Source organism: Cydia fagiglandana, chromosome Z (assembly GCF_963556715.1).
Source record: "Cydia fagiglandana chromosome Z, ilCydFagi1.1, whole genome shotgun sequence".
In the NCBI taxonomy this organism is placed as follows: domain Eukaryota; kingdom Metazoa; phylum Arthropoda; class Insecta; order Lepidoptera; family Tortricidae; genus Cydia; species Cydia fagiglandana.
Window position 1 is genome coordinate 20,634,147 of NC_085959.1, and position 13,177 is coordinate 20,647,323.

Here is a 13,177-nt window from a genome sequence, read left to right on the forward strand (position 1 = left end):
TATGACTTTTATTAGAGCCGTAAATCGTAATGAAGCTCCAAGAAACTTCCGCTTCTATACTCGTACTATAAAACCTGAAGGTCACTCTTTACAAATTTCGACATTAGCATCTTTACGTATTCATCCGAGTTGTTTAATCTAGTAGCGAGGATAACCGCTTCGGGTTCCGCTGCCTGTGCGTGGGCTACGAGGACGCGCCGTTGACGACGCAGCGGCAAGGGCTGGTCGCACTGGAGATGGAGCTGGTGTACTCGGGCGCGTCTTGCGCCTCGCGGCTGCTGGCGCCGGATCTGGACATACCGCCGCTCACCTTCTGTGAGTACCGGCCTACTATACTGTAGCGAGGACCGCCGCCCGTGCGTGGGCTACGAGGACGCGCCGTTGACGACGCAGCGGCAAGGGCTGGTCGCACTGGAGATTGAGCTGGTGTACTCGGGCGCGTCTTGCGCCTCGCGGCTGCTGGCGCCGGATCTGGACATACCGCCGCTGACCTTCTGTGAGTACCGGCCTACTATACTGTAGCGAGGACCGCCGCCCGTGCGTGGGCTACGAGGACGCGCCGTTGACGACGCAGCGGCAAGGGCTGGTCGCACTGGAGATGGAGCTGGTGTACTCGGGCGCGTCTTGCGCCTCGCGGCTGCTGGCGCCGGATCTGGACATACCGCCGCTGACCTTCTGTGAGTACCGGCCTACTATACTGTAGCGAGGACCGCCGCCCGTGCGTGGGCTACGAGGACGCGCCGTTGACGACGCAGCGGCAAGGGCTGGTCGCACTGGAGATGGAGCTGGTGTACTCGGGCGCGTCTTGCGCCTCGCGGCTGCTGGCGCCGGATCTGGACATACCGCCGCTGACCTTCTGTGAGTACCGGCCTACTATACTGTAGCGAGGACCGCCGCCCGTGCGTGGGCTACGAGGACGCACCGTTGACGACGCAGCGGTAAGGGCTGGTCGCACTGGAGATGGAGCTGGTGTACTCGGGCGCGTCTTGCGCCTCGCGGCTGCTGGCGCCGGATCTGGACATACCGCCGCTGACCTTCTGTGAGTACCGGCCTACTATACTGTAGCGAGGACCGCCGCCCGTGCGTGGGCTACGAGGACGCGCCGTTGACGACGCAGCGGCAAGGGCTGGTCGCACTGGAGATGGAGCTGGTGTACTCGGGCGCGTCTTGCGCCTCGCGGCTGCTGGCGCCGGATCTGGACATACCGCCGCTGACCTTCTGTGAGTACTTGCCTACTATACTGTAGCGAAGACCGCTGCCCCTGTGTGGGCTACGAATATGCGGCTGAGAAAATGCCCTTCCTTAAATATTTCCAAAATCTTTCCTAATTACTAACTTGTGTCGGTGTAAAACATACCCTGCGGTCGTAGCCGATCCCAGCGTTTGCCCGCTTTGTTAAGGAAAGCCACTACGAACAGAGTCGAACCCAATCGAGTCGTAAAATTAAATATACGCAATATGTATCTAATAATAGCAAATAGCCTTCATTCTTGATCCGGAATCGTAAGCACGTCCGTACATGAATGTTAATGAGGGTAATATTCTGCAGCAACAATAGTGGAAGTCCAAGTACTGGCCATGATGGGCGCGAGTCCCACGGGGGCGGAGTCGGAGTCGGCGCAGGACGGAAGCGAAGCGCTGCTCTTGGCGCGCGGGCTGGAGCTCTCCTCGCCCCCCACTATTCACCACGTACTAGACGGCCAGCCGCTTTTAAGGTAAGGATTTACATACTACAACCTTAGCCTTACCCCGGTGATCAGCTATTGGAAAACTCATAATAATAGTCGTTTACGTGACTGCCACATAATGCCTATTTATGTACAGTTATAGACACTGTTTTTATATGTTATAATACTCTACAATGTGATCAGGAATCGCATGTTACGGCTGCCAATGCGGCATTGTTGCTCTGTCGTGGAAATCAGGTGGCGTCTTCGAAATATCTTGATCGCAAATTTTACTCGAAAATGATGCTACAAAAACTAATTAAAAGATAAACTGGACATAAAATGGCGCTAAATGATATTCGCATTATTATATTCTTCGCATATTTATTTTGTGAAAAAAGAAAAATACACATGTGCTAGTAGCTTTTTATTGCATTCCACTTATCAAAATACATTATGTAATTCGTTGGATAATACTTATAACTATTGATATATCTCCTAAATTGGCACAATGTTTACCTTACGCTTTGAGGTAGAGCGTTAACATGCTAAATAAGTAAATAAATAAATGTCGTCAGAATATGTTATCTATGCAAATGTTTTGTTGAAATGTCCATTTATCATTAATCACTAGACTCACTAGAGTAGAGGAGCTAGCGGCAGATCAATTGACCTCAATACATGCTCCGGTTCACAAGTCGGTGGTGAGAAGTTCGGCTCGTTCCACTACTATATGAAACTCAGTTTCTCGATATGTTTTTCCGTCTGGCATTACCATTTGCATTTTCTTCTTTTTCTCATTTTCCTTTTTAACTATACAAAACGTAATAATCGCCGCTAGAAGTACAACTAAAATGACTCCCACAAGTATAAATATCCAGTATATTTGCTTATATGTTCCACACCGACTGTTTACGTAAGTCGGTATCGAGGCAAAATGTTCTTCCAGGGAATACCAGCAGAATAGCGTGCCTCCTTGTTCTCGCAGCACGGCACCCCATTCTTTTTGTAATTCACAGCTACAAGTTGTATTCAAGTTGAGGCCATCGATACGCATGGTCAGGGTTGTCTGATTGTATATCAGCGAAGACGGCGTCAACTCAGTAAACGTATTGTTATCAATAAGCAATTCTTGCAGACCCATAACTGAAACGATGTCTATGTCAGCGGTGAATCCAAAAAAAGCGCCCTTACGGAGGGTTCTTACGCTATTATTTCTAAAAGTGATGGGTCCCCTGGTATTCATATGAAAACTATCCCCTTCTAAAGTATCAATAATATTATTTTCTATAATTACTTTCTTTGGTGAATTTACAATAAATGTTAAACTATAAACATATCTTATGCTTACGCCGTCTATTCTAAAAAGATCGATCACTTCTACGTCCGACATAAATCTGCTCGGTAAGGTGCCAATAGAGCCTCCACGAAGTAGAAAATTGACTGTACTGAATTTTTTGAAAGCTTGAGTTTCAATATTTTCGTATAAGTTATCTATTAATTGAATACTTTTTACACCGGTGAGACTAGAAAACGCGTACGGCTTGATCACATTTATTTTACTCTTACTAATTATGATATCATTCACTCTTCCTTGTATGGCATGCGAAGATATTTCGTTAATGGTACTGTTATGTATAAAAATCCGGATTCCGGGGTTCATATCACTTTCACTTGAAAATGGCGACCACGCTAACGCTCTGTCGTGAATGTACACATGACGCACGTTTCGAAGCTCAATGTTTCGAAGCTGGATGAGATTACGAGCCATGTCCGGCAGGAAGTAAACGCGGGCACATCCGTCGATGATGATTCCAGTCGTTGTAGACGGGACCCTGTAGGCTCCGTCCGGTCGCAACGTTACCTCCTGGTATACAAAAAAAGCCTTTAAAAAGTGTAACATTTTTAAGAAAGCCAAGCGGTTAGGTAGTGATATGCAACTTACATCGTAGTCCCTGGTACAGTTGCATATAACTCTAGTGAAGGCATCACATCGGCAAGACTCGTCTTCGCAGGCGGTGGGCGTGGCGACCTGAGCGAGGCTGCGCGCCGCCAGCACCGCCAGGATTAACCACAACGTCGCCCAACGCATGCTCCTTGTTTCACGTCACCATCTCACACCTCATCCATCCCCTGAAAACCACAATACGCCTGTTGTTATTTTATCATCATAAAGTGGAAATAGATATCCCGATTACAGTTCAAACAAAGTTCATCATTTAATTTCTTATCCCAATATGGTAAAATCGAGCCTAAGATAGAGTCTGTGCGGAAAGAGAAGAGTCGTAGAATGTATCGGCCATGGGCTCCCTTACATTCCACGACTCTTCTCTTTCCGCGCAGACTCTAGGTAGGACCATTATAAACGCGTAAAATTCGACAGTAAAAGTATACCTAACAAAGGACTAGTGAATTGCGTTTTACTTTTAAGATGATACATCACCACGAAATATGTATGTCGTAGTCAGATCGTATAATCCGCCGTATTACATTACGGCTAGCCGTTTTCAAAAACAGGGGCGTTTTGAAATGCGGCGGTTCGACGATTAGCCGGATTGTCACTGCGATACGTTCTTCAATAAGGCGGCCCACGTTTAGCCGCATCGTACATTATAGAGTGACCAGTTCTTTCGGTCGCCTACGTAACCGGAGTTTGACAATGTTTGCAATTTAATTTATTTCTACCATGGTCCCAGTCCCACCGCACTACATGTGTTTCTTTTCCAAAACATTTCCTTCACAACTTAAATAGACGGAGCCCCGCAAGCGGGGCTCCTATTTCTGGGCGGTTTGCCCTTCGGGCCTCTGAAGTTACCTAACGAACCTAACCTAATTACCTACCTACGCTTTTTTCCCCAAAGTGTAATGTTTTCACGGACGTCTCACTTAATCAATAGGTAGGTAGGTTAGGTTCGTTAGGTAGCTTCAGATGCCCGAAGGGCAAACCGCTCAGAAATAGGAGCCCCGCGAAGCGGGGCTCCGTCTAGTTAAGTTGCGAAGGAAATTTTTTTTTGAAAAGAAACAGTCCGACAAACTCCAGATTTGATGGACACCCCAGCGTTTGTCAGGCAGCGCCACGAGTGTTAAAAATGGGAACTAAAAACTGTCAAAGCGGCGGCTAATGACTCGCTGTATTACATTACGGCTAGCCGTGTTGAAGAACGTATGGCGCCCAATACATTCCGGCGGATTCTCATTCAGCCGCATTCAATACGGCTAATCGTTAAACCGCCGCATTTCAAAACGCCCCTGTTTTTGAAAACGGCTAGCCGTAATGTAATACGGCGGATTATACGATCCGACTGCGACATGTATATTACAATTATAAGTATCTGGCATAATCAATAGCTAGTATATTAAAAACTTACACTTTTATTGCAATAGTTACTTGTTACTTGTAGGTAGGTATCACGTTGTCTAAACTACGAGAAATGTGTTAGTTTTTGTTATTAAAGAGATGACTTCATGAGCGATTCAAGTCGAACTGAGTCACGTATAGCATCGTTATCGCAGTGGCGTTATCAGATATGCACACTCACCTACACGCTGGTCTGATTTTTATACATATAGGTATCGAGCCACAAAGGCTAGTCAAGGTGTACAGTTAGCAATTTGAGATAAGCACTAAGATAGTATGCTGCTGTACCGATACTTTATATAGATTTTTGTTTACTTCATATGCACGTCGAGTTCATTCTTAATACTCTTAGATAAGCTGCTTAAATATTGCTAAATTGTTCCCGAAATAATACAGTATTCATTCTGGAATTAGGTTAGTTAGGTTCGTATTCCGGCGATCCTGGTACCACCCGTAGGTAGATAATAGTACATTATTGTCGAGGCTCGGAAGTAGCTACTTGCAGGCTGAGGATTCGTTTTAAACGGACGACCTTGGGAGTCCGTTTAATTGAATCCGAAGCCAGCAAGTAGCCTTCCAGCCGAGTCATATATAGTGCTTTTCTCAAACATGGTGCAAGAAACATAAATATCATAGAAACATTTTACAAAAGCAACGTTCTTACGTATATATTTTCACAGAGAAAAGCCCTTGCCGCCTTTTTATTTTTTTAATAAAAAAATAGAAGTGTATTTTTCTGCCGAAAATACGCCAACCTATTTGAGACAACTAAATAGTCGCGGTACTAATCATCTGTTTGGCTGTTTAATGGGCCTGTGCCTTCATTTGATATGGCCATTTGAACTTTTAAAAAGTTTGGAACTCGACAAATAATGGAATTTGTATGCAACATTGCAGTCCCAAAATCGAGACTGCAATGTTTTTAACTTTTTAAATTTTGACTGACCATAAACTCCGCGCTTCGCGACCTATTTTTTAGACGGCATAGTCGACTTTGCCGTCCATTTTTGAGAAAAGCATTTCCAGGTTTGAAAATGAAATAAACAATTACAAAACTGAAGTTGAAAATGTCGGAAATCTTTCTAGTGAAATACAAAGCAATTCAACCGCAGCCATTCGCAATAGAATTAGAAATAAATGTTAGAAAAGGCCATAAAAATAAAGCCATTGTTCTGAGGCAGGCTTTGTAAACTTTGTAAAATCTTGCGGACTGCCGTGAACTGGAACGAATCTTATTCATTTTTGCTCTCTGAATAACAAGTCCCTAAGGAATTATATGGATTCAATTACGGCTTTGACCACCATGATTGGTTTCAACTGGTATTCTTGTGTTTTGATCTTGACATAATATGTACTTTTTTTACCTACATTGTTTTCATTACATTGATACGTCCGATACTACACCTTTTACAACTTATTTATGCATACATACATAATTACATTGATTTGTATTACATATGATCTAATCCTAGAGACAAAGTTACATACCAGGCCTGTAATTTCAGTAAAATATAAGTATGAGTATAAACATAGAGTTTGAGTTACTCGCACGTCATCCCATGATATGTTTTTATTTTAAGGTAAACAAATGTAGTTTGAGGCGACCGGTTCCAGGTAAGTCCAGAAATTCCATAAGATTCCAGTTCCAGTTGCCTCTATTTCTCGGAAAATCTTTCTTCAATTACTACTTTTTTATCCAACACTAATAATAATAAGAGAGAAAGGTTTGTTTTTCTTGTACCTTCTAATAAATTCTTCATTATTACATAATATTATTATGAACGCTTAAGCAAGTAATGATTCTTCAGTAAGTTTTAAAAGCTTCCTGTGAGAATACGGGTCTTCGAAATCGCAGAGATGCGATTCGGAGAATAATTGAACCCTCCGAGATAGATCAAAAACTGAATTTTCTTGAGCGTGGCGTTCACGTCAATTTAACTCACCAATCGATCGGTGCGAGTGAAGCTGGACAATTTTGTCCGCCCGAGCAATGGAATGGATACCAGATGTACCAAATTTCGCTAAGGACGTTAGAACACTGGAAAGTTGCCATGGGAAACTGTTAACACACCCGTGGGGAGGATGATTCTTTATCGATGTGGGCGGTGTTATATGTCATCATCATTATATTTTTAAGCGTTAGTCTCTTGTCGGTGGAGCGATTTCTATGTACGCGGTACTCTGCCTTCACCTTGACAGCCTGGTACGACACGACGTTGAGTTTTTCCTTTACTTGATCCATGTACGCTCTCCCTGATCTCCCTCCTTTGCTCCAACTCTCCTTTCAGTGATGTACTTTATGTATTGTACCATTCGTACCTATTTACCTCCTATGTGTAATTGCAATAACGGCGAAGAAAATAATGGTATCTGAAACTTACAGTTGTCATATACCTACCCGTCCTAAAGGTACTTACAATTATAAGTATTATAACAGAGCACACGCATGTAACGTGATGAATGTACAGTTCAGTTCATAAATATGTACACATTTCTTTTCCTTAATCCATTGCACGTAAGGTGAAAAAATGTATACATATTTATGAACTCAACTGAAATGTCCGTAATTCAAGAGGTTAAATGTTGAACTTTGTTTCTGCATTAAAACAGGGGTCCAGTGGCAGGTCGACCTCTTGTTACTCATTTAATCTTTGGTGTAGGTTGCAAATTACCGGTTCCTATTGTCGCAATCAGAGTACGTGCTACTTCAAATTAGATAAAGGGTCATCACTGAGCGAGTTGAATAAGGAATCCTTACTCTAATTAAATTTAATAGACAATTTCACCTTCTTACTTGTGAATAACCTTTTTACCTCAGTTTGATTGAGTGGATGCTAAAGTTTCATCACTAAACGGTGGAATCATCGATATAAATAAATTATTTTAACATTGACCGTAATTTTATTGGTTGACGTCTATCGTTTAGTTTAGGAGTCGACAGTCGACGATTGTAGGTAAGTTTCAATTTAACAACGTTTACAGTAGGCATTAGTGACACAGGTATAATGCTAATAGCATGGTCATATTCCTATGCTTGCTGAAATCTCCCAGATATTATTATTTTATAAGAGTTCGTTCAATGACACTTAGCGGACGATTTCACGTTTACCTGACTCAGACAATATAAATGTGCTAAGCACATACGTACCGTAACGAATGACATAACCACTGAGTAATATAGGAAGAGCTTTAACTCGCCACAAAATAAATCAATCTTGCTACTTTATTTTCAACATAGTTTCTTACAGTCAGTTAATTTCTGCCACCATTTGACTCAGTTCATCAGCTATACCAACAATAAAAAGCCTTGAAAAGTATAAAAACCGGGCAAGTGCGAGTCGGACTCGCGCACGAAGGGTTCCGTACCATAAAGCAAAAAAAAAAAAACGGAAAAAAATGCAAAAAGAAAACGGTCACCCATCCAAGTACTGACCACGCCCGACGTTGCTTAACTTTGGTCAAAAATCACGTTTACTGTATGGGAGCCCCACTTAAATCTTTATTTTATTCTGTTTTTAGTATTTGTTGTTATAGCGGCAACAGAAATACATCATCTGTGAAAATTTCAACTGTCTAGCTATCACGGTTCGTGAGATACAGCCTGGTGACAGACAGACGGACGGACGGACGGACGGACAGCGAAGTCTTAGTAATAGGGTCCCGTTTTACCCTTTGGGTACGGAACCCTAAAAACTAGTAGCAGTATAATTAATTCGGCTAAATGGCGTGTTGCTCCTTCCAGAAATCTTTGTACGATATGCACGAATCTCCGTTATCTCGAACATTAGCAGCACTTTGGCTCTTGATCGTATGACGTATGTGTACTACTGACAGCAACAACATAAAGAACAACTAGTAGACCTAATCTCGTTGCAATAACGTCTACGAATGGCCATGTAATTGTGTGGACGGTGGTACCGGGCCGTGTTATTGAATTAACTCATAACTGTCGGCTTCCCGATTCAGTCTTCATTGTATACTTAAACGCATATTTAGTTATTTTCTCTTTATTCTGGTATATGTTCATTTGTATATTTATTTTTACCCATGTATGTATATCATGTTCTTGTCTACTAACATACATATAATGTCTTCTATTATGATATGATCTTATCTATTATTAAACTAGTAAAATACCCTGCACCAATTCTATTTAGCCCATCAATGCCAATTGTACTCTAATCAAAATAGTTAAATTAGTAAAAAACGAGAGCACTTCATTACAGGTACATGCATTTGGTCATTATTATTTTATTTACAACGCTGAAAGGCGGTTAAGTGACGGTTCTTAAAAGTGGACTCAACGAATTCGTTGTTTATATATACTTGGCTACTATTAGTTGGAGTACCTACTTTGCTTTGTCAAAGGTGCTTGCTATGCTGAATGCTATATTTATTTAGTTAATTATTAAATAGCTGTGACCAACATTTGTTATTATTAGCTGAGTTTGCGGCTCCGCCCGCGTGTGATTCTGTCTGTGCAATTTCACCTCCCTCACCTTTGGGGGTGAATAAAAGAGAACCTTTGTGGGCTTAAAACTTCAAGTATTAGGTATGGAATATTTCATCATAATCCGTTCAGTAATTTTGCAGTGAAATGGTACCTAATAGACAGATTTACTTTCGCGTTTATAGCATTAATATTATCTAGGCAGGTAATCACAACAGGTAATGTCTAATTGTATCAAATATAATTCGTATAATGTGATGCTAATATTAAAGGTACACCTAATTCCTTGAACTAATACGGTGTTGCAGATATTGTTTACTTTCAACTTTATTGATACTAGCCTAAACAAAAGCTTTCGGACATTCATAAATAAATATTGTTTTATGTTTCAGACTAAAGGTATTTTATTTTATATATTTTAAAGTACTTACCATATTAAATGTAATTCCCCAGTTAACTCAATATTACACCTGGAACATAAACTTCAAATATGCCAATAAAACTTCCGCGCAAGTCACGATGCACTATTAGATTTGCCAAGTCGTTCACGTTGTGTCCTTACTGCGTCTTTGATGCACTATTAGATTGGCCAAGAATATTGTTTTGCCGGTAAATACGTAGTAAATATGTATGATACGGAGGAAGGACGGTAACAATTCATACGTCGAGTGGTTTCGATTCCCGCGCATGCGACTGGCGCGGCCGGCAGCGACTCGCGCCGCGCTCGGTGCGCGCGACCTTCAAACGCGCCGACTCTACCTCTACCGCTTCACTATGCTAACACAAGGCGCCGTTCGCGGCGTAAAGGTTTCGTGACATTAGCCGATCCTATATAGAAATTATAGTTGCAGAAACTATAAACTAGTTATGGTGTAACATATACATAGTTAGACTTATACCAGTGAATTCGCGCTTAGTGAATTCTCACACCTTTAATAGCGTGAACATCTATCACGATGCTAAAGGCCTCATGTTTAACTCTCATAAACCGTCATAAACGACATGAGCTCATGCACACAAACTAAAATATTTTAAAATATTGTTAATATGTATTGCATACTTAGTACATGATAGTCATGTAAGAGACTAAGGGTTACTTATAGAGACTAATTATGTACCTAGTACCTACCTATTAAATATTGGCCATAAAGTAGCTGAGCTTTACTTGCCAGATCAGGGGTAGCTAATGATTTGTATTGCACGCTACACTTTGATACTCTCTTTTGTCTGGCCGATCTTTACAAAGTGCAATTGCTATTGCAGATTTTAATGGATTAGATGACCAAATGTTATAATATAAGTTATTTAAAAACAACTTAGGATGCAGTTATTCTTATCTCTGACCTCTGTTTTTTACCTTTGTTATTGTCATGACATAATAATGGAAGTTATGCCAAAGGTTATCATTATCAATGTTATCTGAGGAGTAGATAACTTTTAGTGACTTCTTTGTTCATTAAAATAACGATATATTTTCATGAAAACTAATTAAATCGGTTTATCGTTTTTAGCTCTATAAATTATTTACGATTTAAGATAACAAAATGTTATCGAATATCGGCATTATTTTCGGGTTCCGTTTAGGGTAAATGTGACAATTGGACGTAAGCTTGTACGTTTAACTTCTTAATTTTTAGAGCTCCCTATAAATCTTTGTTGTCGGAGCTCTTAAATAATCAGTTCGGTCTTGCAAATCTGGGGTTTTTCTCAGAGACTGTATGAGGTCGATTGATTCGGTTAAATTATGTTCTAATGTATGGGCAAGAAAAACAAATTATAGCCAGCATTCAATGAATGTAGTATGATACCTTTGGGTATGGTGCTTTACGCACACTAGCGTCCCTCCCTCTCCCCCTGACGCAACCCCCCCCTTTTAGCTTGAAATATGTCCCGGTTTACGGTTTATTTTTATTTTTGAGAAAAGTATTAGAGTTAGGAAAAAAGTGTCAAGGTAAGAAATAATCCTTAATAAATTTTAAACAAAAAAGGTTATATACAACTTTTTGGTAAGACTCACCATATTCATGTATTAACTTGTTGAAGTTCAATATAATATAAGTTAGTACGTGATAGTACTGAAATAAAACTAATACGGAGAATAAGCTTGCAAGCTTATTCTTCGTGAAGATTTCTTTCAGTACTGTCACGTACTATGTTATATTGAACTTCAACAAGTTTTTTGACGGTCGAAGTTCATCTAGCAAAAACATCAATATGGTGCGTCGTATCAAAAAAATACTATAACCTTTTTTGTTAAGAATTTAATAGGGAACATTTCTTGCCTTGACACTTTTTTCCTAAATCTAATACTTTTCTCAAAAATAAAAAATAAACCGTAAACCGGGACATATTTCAAGCTAAAAGGGGCGGTTGCGTCAGGGGGAGGGGGAGGGACGCTAGTGTGCGTAAAACACCATACCCAAAGGTATCATACTATATTCATAGAATGCTGGCTATAATTAGTTTTTCAAAAAACACAATTTGACCGAATCAGATAAGCTTCCAGATATTTCAGTCATAGTAGTTACAGGTAAAGTAAATATGTACCTACTACGTTTTATGTTAAAATCACAAACCGTTTCAAACATCCCAGGTAAGTATCAGTCACGGTGAGTGCGTAGTTACAGATCTTAAAATACGTAAATATTTATTATTCGTATCCTCAGACGGTCCTAGTTTATTCTCAATCGACGCCGAGTGCATAGTTGTGTTGCGTTTATGAGTGCACCGGACGTTGTATTTTTGACTTCGCTCTATCCACGGTGCGGTTGGCCACTTCAGTGAGCGAATCCAAATTCTGTAGCTATATTTGATCCTATGTAAATGTGTAAACGTATTTAGCCTTCACCAAGTTTGTATCATGATGTGCTCTGTCATAATCATAACTAATAACTAAGGCCGCCTCCAGAAACTCGCGAACTAAATTGACATGAGTTTGACAAATAAAATGATACCAGGAATGGCAAAGAAAAAATAGTCACGGTATATGTCGATAAAATGATATCGATAAGTAGGTACGTTATTGCACTTACTACCCAAGTCATAATTATAAAGGGGTCACAACCGATTTCGATTTATATGAATGAGACGAGAAAAGTGGTTGGTTCCATTGTAAGATTGTGAAGTGATGTTACCGATCAAATCAGGAGGTGTGGATGCGAATCTGACAAATTTTTATGTTAGTATGCAGGTTTGGGGGGGGGGGGGGGGGTTGTTTATTTCAACTCAGTTGTCGCCATTAATCTAAAATTGTTGATTTAATTTTATACATGTGGCCGGTAGGTGACATAAATTAAATGAGAAATTAATCACATTGTACGAAATATTTCCCCATCTGATCTGGGCCGGCCTTTTTTTGTATTTAAGCCAAAATTACTATTTCTATGTTATCACCAAGTTAGTTTCGATTCTAGCTATAAGTTTTCCTAACAAATAAAACAAAATAACATATTTATTTATCCTTGTCTCTATTACTATAAAATTGCACAATTTCGAAATACCAAACAACATTTATAAAATAACTTACCAAAATTACTTAAAGATTCATTTTAACTGACCGCGCAACAGTAGCGCCGCTAGCGGTGAATTCTCGCGATATTCTCTAATTCAAACTTTTTTGAAACTATCGATATGAACAGCACTGGCCAAACTGTGGTATCATTTGTGCACATTGATCTGTCAATTTAATTCGCGAGATTCTGG

The 13,177-nt window shown here is 40.5% G+C and overlaps 2 protein-coding genes across 3 annotated transcripts in view; one reads left to right on the forward strand and one right to left on the reverse strand.

The window, feature by feature from the left end:
* The window catches only part of LOC134678944 (uncharacterized), an 81,424-nt gene extending 71,180 nt beyond the window's left edge, over nucleotides 1-10,244 (reverse strand). Inside the window, exons 1-3 of one of the 2 annotated variants that reach the window (XR_010100267.1) lie at nucleotides 9,907-10,244; nucleotides 3,613-3,800; nucleotides 2,121-3,534 (exon numbers count right to left, since the gene is read on the reverse strand). Coding sequence is in view for 1 of the 2 variants with exons in the window: in XM_063537699.1 (XP_063393769.1) it covers nucleotides 2,359-3,534; nucleotides 3,613-3,759 (1,323 nt within the window). In the remaining variant the exon portion in view is untranslated. Of the gene's footprint in view, nucleotides 1-2,108; nucleotides 3,535-3,612; nucleotides 3,801-9,906 lie in introns of those variants that run through there. The other variant, XM_063537699.1, reaches the window with a different exon arrangement.
* LOC134678949 (E3 ubiquitin-protein ligase MYCBP2) overlaps nucleotides 1-13,177 on the forward strand; it is a 94,936-nt gene that overhangs the window by 23,997 nt on the left and 57,762 nt on the right. The window contains exons 33-34 of the mRNA XM_063537705.1: nucleotides 146-315; nucleotides 1,550-1,715. Coding sequence (XP_063393775.1) covers nucleotides 146-315; nucleotides 1,550-1,715 — 336 coding nt within the window. The remainder of the gene's footprint in view (nucleotides 1-145; nucleotides 316-1,549; nucleotides 1,716-13,177) is intronic.